The sequence below is a fragment of the Hesperophylax consimilis genome, chromosome 1, assembly GCF_061612785.1.
Source record: "Hesperophylax consimilis isolate HC1 chromosome 1, BYU_Hcon_1.0, whole genome shotgun sequence".
Taxonomy (NCBI): domain Eukaryota; kingdom Metazoa; phylum Arthropoda; class Insecta; order Trichoptera; family Limnephilidae; genus Hesperophylax; species Hesperophylax consimilis.
Window position 1 is genome coordinate 26,669,901 of NC_142836.1, and position 17,835 is coordinate 26,687,735.

The following is a 17,835-nucleotide window of genomic DNA, read 5'->3' on the forward strand; positions in this document are numbered from 1 at the left end:
TGTCAAAAATAACCTTGTTTTTTTTCCTAAAACAAGAAGCTCAATTCACAATATGACATTATGAAACTGACAAAAAGTAACAAAAAAAACATTAAATATGTTGAATTATACCAATGTAATAGTGAATTGGACAATAAAATAGAAATTATGAACAAAAAAATGATTTGAATCGCACATCACGAATCGAAATTCATTTGGTTCGTGTCACTTTTTGACTACCAATCACAAACAGTTTCACGTACTTTGGCATAAACATTTATACATGAAAAAACGATAACAGACATAAACTCCTGTCCATAATTGATTCTTTTCCCTGGAAATTAAACAACACAAAATTATCGCCAAATGTTATAAAAAATATGTGCTTATTCTGACTGATTCTTTCGAACGACCCTGTAGCATATAAGTACGAACAATGTACACGGATAATTAAATATCACTAACCTTTGTTTTTTCTGAAAATATATCTCCCACGTACGTTTTTGATGTCGTAATTTGTGCTATCTAATAAAACTTTTTTTCGAGGGTATTTTCGTCCTCATTTTTAAGCGAGGAATTTCTTTAAAATGTTATCAAGTAGACTGGCGTGGAATAGACGTCTGCTCGCCGCCCTGTCGCAGCGGGGAATGATAAAATTTCGGCTTGCGCCGGGGCAAGACACAAACAACAAACGCGAATCGAAATTAATTACTATTATATACTTTAAGAATATATTTTTTGGTCATAAATTATTTCTAATGTTTCAATTATGTCTTGGTAAATTATTTTTCTAAAAAAATCTGAACTATACCAATTTGTAAGACCATAAATAAATAGTCCAATTGAGGGATTTTCTTCACAAAACGCGTGCTCGGATTTATTTATTAGTAATTTTATTTGAAATAAAAACAAAATTCTTATACATACATATGATAGATAATTTATTGATTGTTTATACATTATTATTCAATGATTTTAAATATTTGTTGTATAATACAACTTCACCTTTGAAAATGCAACAAATCTGCGCATCGTCCAACGGTAACACTTTATTATGATATGAAAATAATATTATTTTTCAAAATTTTACATCTTACTTTACAAGATAAAATAACGATCTTTCGAAATCAATTTGTGTTTTTTTCTAGAAAAGTGTCCATACGTCTAAAAGTGGCCTCAAAAATGCCAAATTTCAGGTCAAGTCTACCTATTTCGCCTTAAGCTCCAACCTCCTTCCAATCCTCAGAGCATATGTTCTAAGTGTTATTTTAGTTATCAAAATACTAGTAACGCCATCTGTGTGTGTACGATAACCTATTCAATAAACGCTAGTTCATCCTGTCTACTTTAACAAAGACCGTGTTTTATTTAACGGTAATTCCAGGCGTTATAATAATCAGTCGCGATAATAGTCTAATTGTGTTTGTGTTAAAAACTAATTTCTTGCTGTCGCAGATATATTTTGCGTGTTGGGAATAGGGTTAAGGAGTTGTTACGAACTCATAAAGTGTTGGACATTTTAACAGAAATGGCGTCAAATTCATACCTCGCAAGTATAACCAAGCTGAAAGGACGAGAAAACTACGATGAGTGGGCGTTCGCTGTGGAAAATTTACTTATATTGGAAGGTATGGAACAGTGCATAAAGTCCGAGAATACTGTGGATATATCAGTAGCTGAATATGCGAAGACAAAAGCCAAGTTAATCCTCACAATAGATCCGTGTCTGTACGTGCATATCAAGCAAGCTAAATCAACTGCAGATTTATGGGAAAGACTGAAACAAATGTTCAATGATAATGGTTTTTCTAGACGCATTACCTTATTAAGGAGTTTAATATCGATTCGTTTGAAACTTATGATAAAATGCAGAGCTACGTCACGCAAATTATTGAAACCGGACAGAAGTTATGTGGAACCGGATTTAATGTAAACGACGAATGGATCGGCTGTTTATTACTTGCAGGTTTACCAGAAAGATTTTATCCAATGATATTGGCCATCGAGCATAGTGGAATAACAATCAGTTCAGATGTAATAAAAACGAAATTATTCGACATGACAGGAAACGACGCCGAATCAGTTGGTGCATTCTCCACTAGAGCGCGCCAGCGTCGCAATGTTGCTGCCGGAAGTACACCGAAAGTCAAAACTATAATGAAATCTGTCAAATCTATCAGATGTTATCGTTGTAAGCAAGAAGGACATTTTAAGAATCAGTGTCCTGTTAGTGAATCAGAGCATAACATGAAGAAGTCTAATGCATTTTCTGTTGTTTTTTTTGAGCGGAAACTTTAATATAATTGACTGGTTTATAGATTTGGGTGCTTGTGTTCACATGACACCGAATGAAAACATTGTTTGTAATCCGTTGAATGAAACGAGTATTAAGGAGATAATAGCAGCTAATAAGATGGCTATGCCAGTTTTATTCTCAGAAGACGTTAATATTGTGACGATTACCCCGAAATGTAAGTACGAAAATAAAATTAAAAGATGTTTTGTGCGTACCTAAACTTACCACAAACTTGATCTCTGTCAGTCAGCTAATTAAAAATGGCAATAAAGTGGACTTCAAAGGAAAATGCTGCTATATTTATAATAAACAGAAAGAATTAGTTGCTATAGCAGATATGACAGATGGAGTTTATAAACTAATAATGGAATACAAGTTAAGAGTTCCTGAAAGTATAATGTCTAATTTAGCGGTATCAGGCAATACTTGGCACCGCAGATTGGGTCATATTAATAGTAATTACCTGAATAAGATGACCAGTGCTGTAGAAGGAATGAATCTTCGAGAAAAAGTTAATCTTGGCAAGACATCATGTACAGTTCGTTGTGAGGGAAAGCAGTGTCGTCTTCCATTCACAAATGCTGGTACAAGAAGCAAAGAATTACTTCATTTAGTCCACACTGACATATGAGGACCCATGGAGCATGGATCGCTTGCAGGTTCAAGATTCTTCACACTATTCATTAATGACTACAGTCGTATGATATTTGTTTATTTCATCAAACACAAAAATGAAGCACTTAGATGTTTTGCAGAATTTAAAGCAAAAGTTGAGAAACAAACAAATAAGAAAATAAAAATATTAAGAAGCGATAATGGTGGTGAATACTGCAACAAAGAGTTTGATCATTATCTCAAGAAGGAAGGCATCACACACCAAAGAAGTAACCCATACACACCAGAGCAGAATGGATTGTCAGAACGTAATAATCGAACAATTGTCGAAGAGGCTAGATGTTTATTAGTCCAGTCAAGTTAAACATGAAAAGGGGGTTGTGCTTGCAAAAGGTTCAGTCATTCTGAATTTTTAATATGTTGTTAGGACCTAAACCAGTATTAAAAAAAATTTTTGCAACTTCGAAAGTGCTGTGCGAGCGGCGGTGGACCTAAAAAACCAGGAAATTTTCGGATTTTTTTCAGTTTTTGCTCAATATCTCAGTAAAGGAAGGGTTTGACCGGTGTAATTTTTATTCATACTTTTAAAGTAGACTAAATTTGCTATAATTTTAGACCAAAGCAAGCTATATAAAGCCATTGGTTTTCAAGATACAGTTCTTCAAAAATAGGCAATTTTTTCCAAAAAGTGAAATTTTTTCGAAATGGTCACTTATTTTGTAAAATAATTTCTAAAATACGCATCTCACGTCAAATATTATAGGAAATAAAGTTGTTGTAAATTTAATTAGCTTTCATTTGAAATTAAAATAATATCTGTAGACTTAATGATTCTCTCAAAAATGGCAGATAACCAAAAACAGTCATAAGTGGATTTTGGGTGAAATGCAAATAAACTGTTCTCACGTCTTTTTATGGTTTTATTTATCAAACAGTCTACACATTTTTGATGAAAAAAAGAAAAGATATTACATCTATCAGGAATTACGTCATCTTCAAACATTGTTTTATATACCTACATACTAAAATGCTTGTACAAACATCATGGTACCTACTATAAGGACAAATTACATGTACACAAAAAATAAAACTAATATAAATTATGTAGGTATTGTGTCTTGGTTGCCAAATCATGTCTTTCTTTTTATCTTAGCTGGAAGAGGCGCCCAGTCTGTAGTCGGGTCATCTTCATCGTCCGAGCATTTCAGCTCCACATCCGGGACGTTAATGCGAAATTTGCCACCGCATGACTGACAGAGGACTGAGCAGTGGAGCCCAGCTTTTCTATACCAGCAGCTTCCTGAGTATCCTTTCATGCATTTACATGAAAATTTTCGCAAAAGGGCAGGAGGTGCGGGATCCATCGTGGTGGGGATGGGGGTGAGTCCTTGAGAAAACAGCTTCCACCCCCATTCAGTGGGATTCAAGTTGACTCCCCGCCACTTCTGCACTGGAGGTAGCACCTTGCTGCATGGTGGCCTGCAGCATCTTCCGTCGGTGGCAAACGGGCGAGGTTTATGTTTATTGAAGTGCCAAACGTCTTATACCTCAGGAAATCCAAAGTATCCCTCGCGATGTCACCCCCATATAGAGCCACGAATCACTTGATGCCTGCTTCACTCACGGCTTGTGGGGTAGAGTCTGGCCGAAGGAAGACCTCCACTTGCTCAGCAAGTGGTTCACTCTTGCTCAGAAGTGTGCTGATTTTGGTCTTTCCTTGGACAAACGGTGCTGAGGTGGTATCGAACCCGGCAAACGCGTGGGTAAATAGTACCGTTCCTGCTAATTGTCGGGAGTCCTGGGTGTTGTAGGAGGTCGTAGAGTAGTGACAGCAACCAGCTTCACCCTTCGTGCTCTTCTGAAGATAGACGTTTGTCTCTTCAGCGCCTAAACCATTGAGAAGAACGAGCAGGTCGATATCTTCTCTCACTATGACGACCCGATCGGCATCTGCTCTTTTCGATAACGCCATCATGACGATCTCTCGATCAGCATCTTCTTCGGCAACAGCCACTTCTACTCCTTTCTTCTGAAAGGCGTCACAGAGAAGAGTTATAAGGCGTCTCTTATTGTTTTCATTGCCCAATACATGCTCTTGAGCAATTTGAATTACTGTGGATTCATCGAACGTCAATTCGTAGCTGGAATGAGCTGAGTCGTAGCGCCGGAGTCGTTCCGCTGTTTTGGTGTTTTTTTGGGTAGCATCTTTGGGGTAGCCGTCAAAAACGATGGAGACGTTTGGTTTCGGACGTAGGTGGTATAATGCGCCCAAAGTGCTCGAACCGTGCTCTTCCGCTGCCCTACGACCTTGTTTAAGAGGTAGCCACCATCCAAAATGACGTGAGTGCTGGCATCTATCGGCGTGTGGCTGGAAAGAGGAGTAAAGGCAGAGAGAGTACAGTGTAGATTTTGTGCCCTTGCGCATCCCTTGTTCATTGAACAGAGACATCGGGAACGGGGCCAACTCATACTTGAAGTCATCCTGTAAATCCTGTTCAGATTTCTTTGCAATACACACTCGCTGAAAAATTATGAGCGGATCCACAGCCACTCTTCTATTTTTGTCCGGCAGTTTAACGGTTGAGGTGATCGATGCCAGCCAGCGTGGTAACTTTATTTTTCCGTTTTATTACTACCTTGTCGTACATTTTTCCCACAATTTTCATCACTCCTTCCGTTCCAACTCTCTGGGCTGTGTGGCAATTAATTTCAGGACCTGCCAGTAAACCACTACTGATAGAAATTAAACTGTCAGTTTTGGGAAATGGAGGGTGGAGAGCAAACGAGTTTTTTGTTTTTCCACATCACTATTATCTCGGATGATTCTAGAAGGTCTCATGTCTACATGCTGCTCTCCAGTAGGACATGATAAGCTGCAAAAACTTTCTAGTTCTTCACAAATGTTCAATATAAACACCATTCCTGTTGTCCACCTTGCCAGAACACTTTTGGAGATTCCCCTTCCTTGGGTCCAACCCACCGTAGGTTTTCATGGATCGCATCAGCTTCTGTTCAATCGTTAGGTCTGACCACAACCCAGACCAAAACTTGTCAGACCGGCGAATGGTGAAGGATCCTTTTGTGAACATATCGTATTCACTTTTATCCATCCGATCTTGTAGAGCCATCATATCCTGAAGGTAGGGGTGCGCGCTCTTAGCATACAAAAAATGTCCAGCTGCGTGGAAAAAAGGGAGCATCTTGTGGACAGTGTGCAAATGAAGGTTCCAATCACCAGCACGCTCCGCCTGGATGAATAGTTTGTAGTCATTCTGAAATAAAAATTATTATTATTTTTATTCAGAATTAACATTTATTTACTTTTATTAGCTTCTGCGAGTATTTTAGTATTTATTTTATGGAATAACTCAATGACTAAAACCTCAAATTGTAATCATAGTGTAAAGCAGCGCCCCGGCAAGGTGCATTTGTGTTTCATTTTTTTGTTTACAAATCGGTAATATTATCTTCAATAATTAATTTAAGTTTCATAATTTCATAAAGCATATATATTATATGTGTTACAAAAAATGGATCGCCCAACATGCATGCACTGTGCAAAAAAACATAAGATCCGCGAGTGCAAGTCTCTGGGGCTGCAACACAAATATACTAACTGCCTATCATCACACCGTAAGAGAGGATCAAACTCTTCTTATATGCTTAAATTAACTAAAAGAAGCATTAATTCCGATACTGAATAACATCATATTTATATACTTTCTCTAAACTAACCCAAACTGCTTCAAATGAAAGACTTTATAGCTGACGATCTAGAAAATACTATTGAAATTCAAGACTATGAATATGAATGCACAGATCCCTGGAATGAAATTATCTCCAGAAATCTCAATGATATCTTCATCATGCATACTAACATACGAAGTATGAAAAAAATTGCGATGAAATAATTTTCAAATAAATTTTAAAAAAACCTGAGTATACATTGTGTGACCTAGACTAATGACGCATCACCTTCTTATTACTTTCCAGAATAAAACTATGTTACAAAAAAAATAGATTGTAACGAATGGAAACTAAATGCCCCATTATAAATATTAGAATAGAGCGAGACCTGTTTTGAGTAGCAACACTTGGTAGAACCTGGTTCTCGACTGATTCGAAGATTGCACTGCAGTGAGCCGTGTACAGCGACTGTGGCGACATGTAATGGTGAAGATCTCGACGGCTTTGGCAAACGACTTGGGTACGTGGAGTTTTTCATCATGCACTTATCTACACTTCGTTATTTTTTAATTGGTTTACTGATTAATTTTTTTTTTCTTATGATGAGTAAGATTATAGATTAATGTTTTACATGATTTACAGTAGATATGTAAGTTTTTAGATTCTCACGGCCAAATCATTTTTGTTGTTTGTTTTTGGGGTGTTATGCCGTGTTGCGCTAACTTCTTCTTTATCCGACGTTTCGGACAGCGTTGCAGTGTCCATCATCAGGGCAGATCCGGTAGATCCGAAGATGTAAAGAAGGAGTTAGCGCAACACGGCATAACACCCCAAAAACAAACAACAAAAATACAGTAGTTATCATCATGTTTGTTCTACCTACATATTACATTAAAATCACAATGACTTTCATATTTACGACAATTAACTAACTTTTCTTCTGATAAGAATAGTGACATCTCATATTAAATTAATCTCACTTTACGGGAGAATTGTAATTTTGAATAATAAAATGGACTCTTGTATTTGATGGAGCTTTTATTTTATAACATAAACCATTAAATAAAAAATATTAATACTCATAAATTATAAAATAAAAAACCTTTTTGTAACACTTTTATCTTTACCAGCAAATATAATTTGGAATAACCTTATGCATTAAATAATATATTAATATAAACACTATATTATTTGTACACAGCTACTAGAAAGTATTTTTCATTACGGAGAATGAAACTTTCCTAAAATCTTTTTCAGTATTACGTTATGATTAACCCTGAAGAAATTACTGTAATAATTTAAAAACATTCTTTGTCGTCGTGAATTAAAATTCAGAATGAAAATGAAAAATTTACTTTATAAACGGAGTAATTGTTTTATTTTCACCAATATGTCAAAACCACAAAGTTACTAATTATATTAAAAAAATCAGAACCTTCTTTATTAAGTAAATTAGTTTGGCGATGATAGTGAGAGACGGATGAAAGAGGTTGTTGAATCGCAGCGGCTTTATTGAAGGAGTCAGAGCCAGTGCAGTAGTAGTTGAATATGAATTACTACGGCTCGCCGTAGAAGAGGACATGAACGGTAGTGGAGTGTGGCCATAGCGATAAAGTGGGTAGCTCGTCGATGTCAAAGCGGAGTCCAAACTGAGTAGCCAAAATCATCACTGGTCGTGAAGACCATGGGTCTTCCAGATGCTCCAGTGAGGAAAATGCTGAAGATCCAGTGGATCTTGGCGGCAGATGATGCGAGCCTAGAAGGCGGGAAGTGCAGGCTGGCGAAGATGTCGCAAGGCTTGAGCGCAGGCTGGCAAAGATGTAGCAGGGCCTAGGCGCAAGGGGACACAGTCCGGCGGAGTGGTCGCCACGGCCTATTTGCATCTCCCAGTTTCCGCGGTGTACACTGAGTGCTAAGGGCTAACCGACTTAAGTGACTAAATAATCACTGCCCGGTAGCGCAGCGCGCTCTGCTTATATAGAACCGCGTGCATCTCGTAAAGGCAGGAATATTCCAAACGCGTAACTTGAGAAGTGCTGATTGAATTAATTAGCAGTCTTAGAGAAGACGTCGCCGGGCTGTCTCGAAATGATAATGCTGCCTAGGTGTTTTCTTATCGACTGCTGGAATGTTCAACGTGTATTCAGTAGCGTGTATCAAAGTCTACACCTTGAAATAAACCCTCGTTACATTATTTTTAAAACTTTCTTGGCCGTGTAGGTGTCTTCTTTATTCTTTGTAAATTTTTCCCCTTTCCATTTACGAAGACTGCATCGCATTTGGCACTTTGTTTAAGCTTCGGAAACTTTAAACAAAGTTACCGGTAGACCTGTTACTTGGTTTGTGTCATCTTCCATCAACGACCGAATAAGAGTAATTTCATATATTCTAACGGCGACGGGAATAATTTATTTATACTGGATTTTTACAGATGTTCTCACTTACGTGAGAACTACTCAATTACAAAAACTCAGTTAAGTTACAGACTGAAATCTACAAATTACATACATGCAGGTAAAAATGCAAATTAAATACAGGTTATGTACAATTAATAAACCAAACAAATAGTATAAAATTACACATAAGCTCAGTAAAATGACAAATAATGCTAGGAGAGTTACAGTGAAATATAATATAATTATCTAAACAAAGAATCCGATTTTTTTTCTTTATTCGATATAATTCGAATTAAAAATACAATATTTTTTGATTATTCCATTAAAAATATGTCGTTAGTATCTGTCTCGGAAATTAATGACTTAGGTATTTGTTTTGACACGAAACTTAACTTTATCGAGTATTTTGAAATAATAACCAATAAAGCTTTGAAAATGTTAGGATTTATTTTAAAGGAATCTAGTGATTTAAATAATGTCAATACTGTAAAATCATTATATATGTCACTAGTCATGTAGAATACAATTCCACGGTTTGGTCCCCAAATTATGAGGATCATTCACATGCGATTGAAAGAATCAAAAATAAATTTTTAAGTTATGTAAATTTTAAAATGGACATTCCTAGAGAAAGTAAGTTTTTTTAGATTCTCACGGCCATAAGCATTTTTGTTGTTTGTTTTTGGGGTGTTATGCCGTGTTGCGCTAACTCCTTCTTTAGCCGACGTTTCGGACAGCGTTGCAGTGTCCGTCATCAGGGCAGATCCGGTAGATCCGAAGGTAGATCCGGTAGATCCATCTTCGGATCTACCGGATCTGCCCTGATGATGGACACTGCAACGCTGTCCGAAACGTCGGCTAAAGAAGAAGTTAGCGCAACACGGCATAACACCCCAAAAACAAACGGTAGATCCGGTAGATCCGGTAGATCCATCTTCGGATCTACCGGATCTGCCCTGATGATGGACACTGCAACGCTGTCCGAAACGTCGGCTAAAGAAGAAGTTAGCGCAACACGGCATAACACCCCAAAAACAAACAACAAAAATTCCTAGAGAAAACCTAAATTACGATAACGTACTTTGTTTATTAAATTAAATAAAATTATCTGATCGTAGAATTATTTCCGATTTAAACTGTTTGTATAAAATCATTAATTCAATGTTTGATACCTCTGATTTATTATATGTAATCTCATTTCATACTCCAAGCAGGTCGGTTACAAGACAGTACCTACCATATTATTGTAGCAATTCTATATCAACGTCCCAATATCACACTCCTATGCGACGGATTCAACAGCTAGGAAACAAATATTACGATGTTGTCGATATAATTTAGTACATCAATATCAATATATAAGCACATAATACTCCATTGAAGTTTTTTTATCGAGTAGTGGAATATTTTAGCAAAGGTATTTAATTTGACTGACACATAATAATTTTGTCAACTGAAACAAAAAAAAAATATTTTGGATTTTTTATGTTTTATGCCTGCATGCTGTGTATATCAAGTTCAGTGATATTTTGACTTTATATTTATTTTTCTGCTATTGTTTTAAAAAGTCGTTTCCTATACTATTTTTGTGAATAATTTCGTAAATATTTTATATATATATATATATATATATTTATGTATGTTAAAGCCTTAATAGGCGTGAAATAAATAATTATTTAGCAGTAGCAGAACATTTTTTTTTAATCTGAATATATTATTGACGAAAATATGTACTTCATCACACTCAATCTTACTTTAGTCAACACATTTATGTCAGAGGGCTAGAATAGGGGATACTATTTTTGAAAATGTTCAGGTGAAAAATATTATGGTGTCTTAAACAATGGGAATTGGGGACATTTATTTCAATATTCCTAAGATATAATGAGGTATCAAGATGGCCATGGATAATGTTATGCAAACATGCAAAGGTCAGTGGATTACTTTCTTATTTTAAGTGTATTAATCTTAAAGTATTTACGACGTGCGACGTATGATCTAAGATGTTCATGTAGTCCACATTTGAAATATAATAGTCTTAGCATTTTTTTAACCGATTCTATTATGTTTTCATACTTGCAATAATGTGGATTCCAAATAGTGCTTCCATATTCAAGTTAAGTTCTAATTAAGGCATAGTAAAGGGTTAGAATTGATAAAGGATCTTCAAAAGGTTTACTTATTCTGTGAATAAATCCAATAATTTTAAGTGATCTGGACTTAATGTCATGAAAGTGTAAATCAAATATGAATTAAGAATCAACAGTAATTCCTAGATCTCTTATTAATGACACTTTTTAAAGAATAATCTTTTAATGACATAGGAAAATAAATTTATAACCTTACTTCGAGTAAACTTTAAAATGTAACATTTAAGTACATATCATTGACTGTACGGAACGTGTTTTCGTGTATAAGAAAAGACTGTAAATAATTAGCCCCTGCAGACATCAGTCCTCAACCTGGGTAATGATTTAAGTAAAACACATTAAGTAGAATTCTTTCAGCAATAATTTCAGATTGGAGCACATTGTGCATTATCGGGCCATACGATACAACAAATGGAGTAGGCGACTACTGCAGCAGTGAACAGTTCAATTGGTAGCCAGCAGAAATTGGCCAGCCTTTAAGTGATCAGCATCATTGGCTAATTCAGTCGGTATCCAGAAGGAATTGGCCAGCCTCTATGTTGTTAGCATCCGTAGTTAATTCAGTCGGTAGCCAGAAATAATTGGCTAGCCTCTAGGTTGTCAGCATCAGTGCTCAGCATCAGTGCTCAGCATCAATGATTAGAATCAGTGCCTTTTTCAGTTGGTAGCCAGGAAGAATTGGCCAGATTCTAGGATATCAGCAACAATGGCTAATTCAGTCGGTAACAAGGAAGAATTGGCCAGCCTCTAGGTTTTTAGCATCCGTAGTTAATTCAGTCGGTAGCCAGGAAGAATTAGCCAGCCTCTAGATTATCAGCATCAATGGCTAATTCAGTCGGTAGCCAGGAACAATTGGCCAGCTTCTAGGTTGTCAGCATTAGTGCTCAGCATCAGTGCCTTTTTCAGTTGGTAGCCAGGAAGAATTGGCCAGCTTCTAGGTTATCAGCAACAATGGCTAATTCAGTCGGTAGCAAGGAAGAATTGGCCAGCCTCTAGGTTGTCAGCATCCGTAGTTAATTCAGTCGGTAGCCAGGAAGAATTGGCCAGCCTCTAGATTATCAGCATCAATGGCTAATTCAGTCGGTAGCCAGGAATAATTGGCCAGCTTCTAGGTTGTCAGCATCAGTGCTCAGCATCAGTGCTCAGCATCAATGCTCAGAATCAGTGCCTTATTCAGTTGGTAGCCAGGAAGAATTGGCCAACTTCTAGATTATCAGCATCAAGGGCTAATTCATTCGGTAGCCAGGAAGAATCGGCCAGCCTCTAGGTGGTCAGCATCAGTGCAGCAGGGATTAGCCAGCCTCTAGGGTGTCAGCATCAGTGGCTAATTCAGTCGGTAGCCAGGAGGAATTGGACAGCCTCAAGGCGATCAACAGCGGTGGTCAGATCAGTCGGTAGCCCGCAGGAATTTAGCGGCGGCATGGTCATCTGATTATAAGGGCCGACACACGGAAACGCCCTATTATTGTAATGATGACATATGCGTCTGGCTCAGTTGATAGATTGCCGGCAGTAACCAGCTCGTTGCACATAGTTGTAATCTTTAAAATGACTCTGCCGTGATGAAGAAACAGAAGAATACAGATTCCAGTTGACACTCATAAATTGTAAGAACAGATCGCGTTGTTACTGGCGTAGTTTTAAAACTTGAATCCTCCAATATTTTGTTTTAATGGGCTATTTATAATATCTCCAACAAGCTTTTGTGTGACGTCAGCATGCAAAAACATGTTTACGTTTTTCAAATGCAGGAATAGGCCACTTGCATGGATTTCATAACGACTTGGAAAAAATCGTGTGGATAGATCTTTTTACTAAGATTACGAAAATGTTAGTAAAATTTTGTAGAAATGTACATTTATTTTTATTTTTAAATAAATAAATCCATTATTTGGGCTCGTGTCGTCACTACATGAAAATGTCCCGTCTACTGAAAATGTTCCTATTAATTTTGTAAAATTCCACACTGATTTAATTTTTTTATATGGCATCACTTTGATTTCAGGCGAATTTTTGAATTCGTTCACTAGATTTATTGTTTGTTCTCTGCGAACTTTTCATTTGGTTTGAATTTTTGACAGATGTGAAGAGAACCCCGTACAATTTAGATGTCGGTACGTGTTTTAGAGGTATAATGGTTATGGTGCTGATTTTATCAAAATCAAATTTTATATTCTTATTATTATTATAATTTACAAGTACAAGTATATTACATTGGATTTATTAATATAGACGTTGTACATTATAATGATTTATGATCAATAAGATGGATCAAGGAAAAAAATATTTATGAGATGTAATATTTTTGGTATGCCTCGTTATTCTGCTGTGTCATTCGTGTGGAAAACGTTCTTTTTTTTAAATGATTTTCGGCTATGTAATCATTGTTTTTTATCACCTATAAAATTATGTCCCGTCTTTCCGGTTTATAAAAAAAGGTTTGATTTTTCGGATTGAAATTTTCAAAAAATCCCCAGGGTTTCAAAAATACGATTAAAAAAATAATAATAATACAGAATGTCTTAGAATATTTTCCGTAACCGGAAAAAAAAATTAAAAAATATGATGCAAGTGGCCTATTGTGATGCGAATAATATTTCGCCCAGTAACAGCTTTTTGGCTTTGTCAATATTTTAATTTCGTTTTATAAAACAGGGTTATCGAACTGTTTCATGTTTGATCCAGTCGTTTTGCCACCTAGTAGCAGATTGATGCATTTTTCAACTGGTAAATATTATGATTTGTAAAAAGGGGTCATTAAACTTGCAGGTATGCGACTTTAGCCGCTATTGATATTAAATGCAATAAAATCATTTTTCATGTTCGATACATTGACAGTACACCACGCAGTAGATGATCGGAAACAGACCTTATTTTACAAAAAAATTTAAGAACACCGATGAAACAAGCATAATCACAGTTTCATACCGAGTCAAGGTAATTTATGAATATAAGAAAAAGCAGGGGGCCAAGATTTGACCCCTGTGGTACTCCAGAAGTTACAACTATAGGGGATGATTTGTAATAAGCACTAGTAGTGTTTAATTATATAAATATGATTCATCCCGCGCAATAAGTCTCCATGTATTCCGATCTTTTCTAGTTTCTTAAGTAAGATGGAATGGTTAACTTTATCCACAGCTTTTTGGAAAACAGTATAAATTTTATCTACTTGTAATCTTTCATTAAAAGAATTACACAAATAATTACGAAATTCCAAAAGATTTGAGTTGATAAATCTATGAGGAACAAACCCATGTTGCCTAGTGCAGAGAAAAGGCTTAAAATGTGAAAAAATATTTTTGTATATCAACGATTCAAAAACCTTGGCAAAACATGAAAGTATACTAATTGGTCTGTATTTTTTTTATCAAAGATTGGTCACCTGATTTGAAAATTGGTACCACATGTGCTTCTTTTCACAAGTCAGGAAAAGTTACCGTAGTTAAAGATGCATTAAAGATAATGAACAGCGGTAACATAAAGAATCTGCACAGCAACTGACAAAGAATGGAGGAAATTTATATGGTCCAGGACCTTTACTCGAGTCTATTTTACTCAAAAAAACATTTGCAAAATACTTGCAAACTTCAGTCTACATTCTATGCAACAAGTTATTGAAAAACGTATCTTACAGCATTAAACTTATGTTATGTTTCGTAGTTTTTATAGGTAAAATAACACATTTCCTCCGAAATGTGACGAATTTTGATTTTATTTAAAAAATACTCAATCCTTTTGAGAACGGTTTATTGTTGTCATGGATGTCAAATACCCTTAGGAATCACATTGATTCTAAGAGCGTTAAAGCAAAAAAAACTTCAAAGAACGTTACAGGGTATTTACTGCAGGATATCCCCATACTAAATATAAATTCGTTATTTTACCACCCTTTAGTGATCCAATGGAAAAAAATACATTCACTAATAATAAACACGCATCATTTCATACTGCTATGAAGATTAACTACAACTATGAAGATTAACTTGAACGTTAAAGGTCGGTAGGTCCAGCCCCGTGTGACGATGCTCCGCTCTATGTCTCCCGTCATGTCTGGCCCCTTCCGCTGCGAGGTTTCTGCAGACGCCCTTTCATTTCACATTACTATGTTGACTAACTGTTAATTGTTGCAGTTCGGTAGGTCAGGCCCGGGTGGTGATGCTCCTCTCCGTGTCTCTCGTCATCAGGTTTCTGCAGAAGCCCCTTCGTGTCAAATTGCTATGCAGATCAACTGTTGATTGTTGCAGATTGGCAGGTCCGGCCAGGGGGTGGTGGTGCTTTGCTCCGCGTCTCTCGTCATGTCTGGCCTCTTCCGCTGCGAGGTTTCTGCGGACTTCTCTTCATGTTACATTGCTTTGAAGACTGACTGTTGGTTGTTGCAGGTGGGCAGGTCCGGTCCGGGGGTTGTGGTACTCCGTTCCGTGTCCCCCGTCATGTCTGGCCGCTTCCGCTGCGAGGTTTCTGCAGACGCCCCATCATTTCACACTGTTATGAAGACGAGCTACATGCACGTAGTCGGTAAGTTGTATTAACTTTTAATTTTCAAAACAAATTCTTGTTTCACAAATCCATGCAATATTTTTAATCAGGGAGTTTATTATACATTACCATTTATTGCGAATAAAATTTAATGATGCAACTAAAAACCTCCCTTCCACCTCTTATGAGATCAGTATAAAAAGATTATATTTTGTAAACACTAAAAGGTCACTAATGTTTTTCCACTTATCTTCTTATGTCCCATTTAAATGAATAATTTATAAGGAATTAACCTTCCCGGAAGGATTTTTTTTTATTACAAAATAAATATTACTCTAAATATGACCATTTCCCAACTTACCCAGAATTGTAGAGATCAGTGAACGGTCAAATACATTTACAAAAACTATGATTATTCGTAATAAAAAAGAAATTCGTAATACGAAATTCAGGTTTATACGTATTGAGCACTAAATTCAAATAGTTTACTTCGATAGTAGATAGGATATATGACGAAATTACACGTACCTCCCAATATTACATTGCCAGAATTACACACGGACTTACACACACATTGACCATAATATTACACATTGAGAAAATTACACGTATTATAGTTATACCTACTAGAGTTTATACCTTTTTCAAATTTTATTAGACTTACATTTAGGCAGTAGTTATCATATCAAAGAAAATAATAAATGTTGATACAATTAAAATATTGGCTGATTTTCAGGATTCCTTACTAACCCGGTGATAATATTAAACATCAATTAATAACCTTTCACCTAATTTTTCACGAAAAAGGCGCTACACAAATCATTAAAATATTATTATTTTTATCACGACTGTACACTTATAGGTAACATGACAACTACCCCTGGATTAGATTGTTGTATCAAATATATATTTTTTACCACCGTTCCCGATTGGAATCCAAATTCGAAGAAACTTTTAATTTCATGTCAAATTAAATACAGGGTTTTCCAATAAGAAGTGTTATTTTGATATTCAATCGTAAAAGATCAATGGTTTCGTTACTTGTGTAACAAGTAGCGCCGTCTCGTTGAAAACAAACGTTGTCCAAATTAATACCATCCAATTCCGGCCATAAAAAAATATTTATCATTTCTCGATAGCGATCCATTCACCGTAACTGTTGCTCCAACCTCATTTTCGAAAAAGTAAGGTCCAATGACTTCGCCGGACCATCAACCGCACCAAACAGTCACGCGTTGAGAATAAAAACGCTTTTCAACAATAATTCTTGGGTTTTCCGAGCCTCAGAATTTGACAATTTTGCTTGTTGACGAAGCCACCGAGGTGGAAATGCGACTCGAGATGATTTGCATTTGATTCACTCAAGTTAATTTTAATAATTTCAATGCGTTGTTGAAGCGTGTATCGTTCCATTTTTATTAATGGCGTAGTTTCTACTTGTCATATTTAATGTCAAAAAATAACAGCTTCAAAAGTAACATCTACCGAAATAACGGGCTATTCAAAATAACATATCTTATTGGAAAACCCTGTATCAAAAGAAAGGGATTGATCACTGTCCGTAAAATACGTATCACTTAGCGATTATTTCAACCCTTGAGACGTTGTTGATTTGCACGGATCGAACCTTCTACAAGCTTCCATTTTTTCAAAGACAATAACAAGCACTATTTCGTTCTCTTTCTGACATAAAAGAAATAATTAATTTTTAGATGAGAGGAAGAGAGATAGCATTTTAATAATGTGCGGTCGTTCTGGGACAAATATGGTCTTAGGAGAGTATAATGCGCGCACGGCATTTGGGACTGTTTGGGTCTTAGAAGGTCCCAAGGGTTAATAGTACAGGGAGCAGCAAATAGACAGTGCAGTTTTGAAGGGACGGTACATCCCGTGTGGTGGGGGTAGGAACCTGAGAGGGGTACCATTGTGCGGGAGGGTTGTTCCGTTTTCAGTTTCAGTCGTTACTTGAAAATGGCCGTCCTTTCGTCGCCACCCAACGAGCCTTCCGGCTGCAATTTGGAATTTTTTCCCATGGAGCTACCCGAATTAAAATGTTTTTAAACATTGACTTATATACCTTGGAAGAATTCAAGGGTTAAATTCGAGAAAAATCGCCAAAATGCGGCCGAAAACTTCGAAAATTGCCTTCATTGATGTATCGTTGCTGGGGACATCATCTTTCTGATGTCATCTTCAGAACTTGATGCATTAATGGCATGATGTACCGAATAAA

General features: G+C 36.4%; 1 protein-coding gene across 3 annotated transcripts in view; it reads left to right on the forward strand.

Moving 5' to 3' along the window:
* LOC149426545 (uncharacterized) overlaps positions 1-17,835 on the forward strand; it is a 142,424-nt gene that overhangs the window by 54,609 nt on the left and 69,980 nt on the right. For all 3 annotated transcript variants that reach the window (XM_089637378.1, XM_089637387.1, XM_089637396.1), the window contains exon 4: positions 15,506-15,641. In XM_089637378.1, coding sequence (XP_089493504.1) covers positions 15,506-15,641 — 136 coding nt within the window. The remainder of the gene's footprint in view (positions 1-15,505; positions 15,642-17,835) is intronic.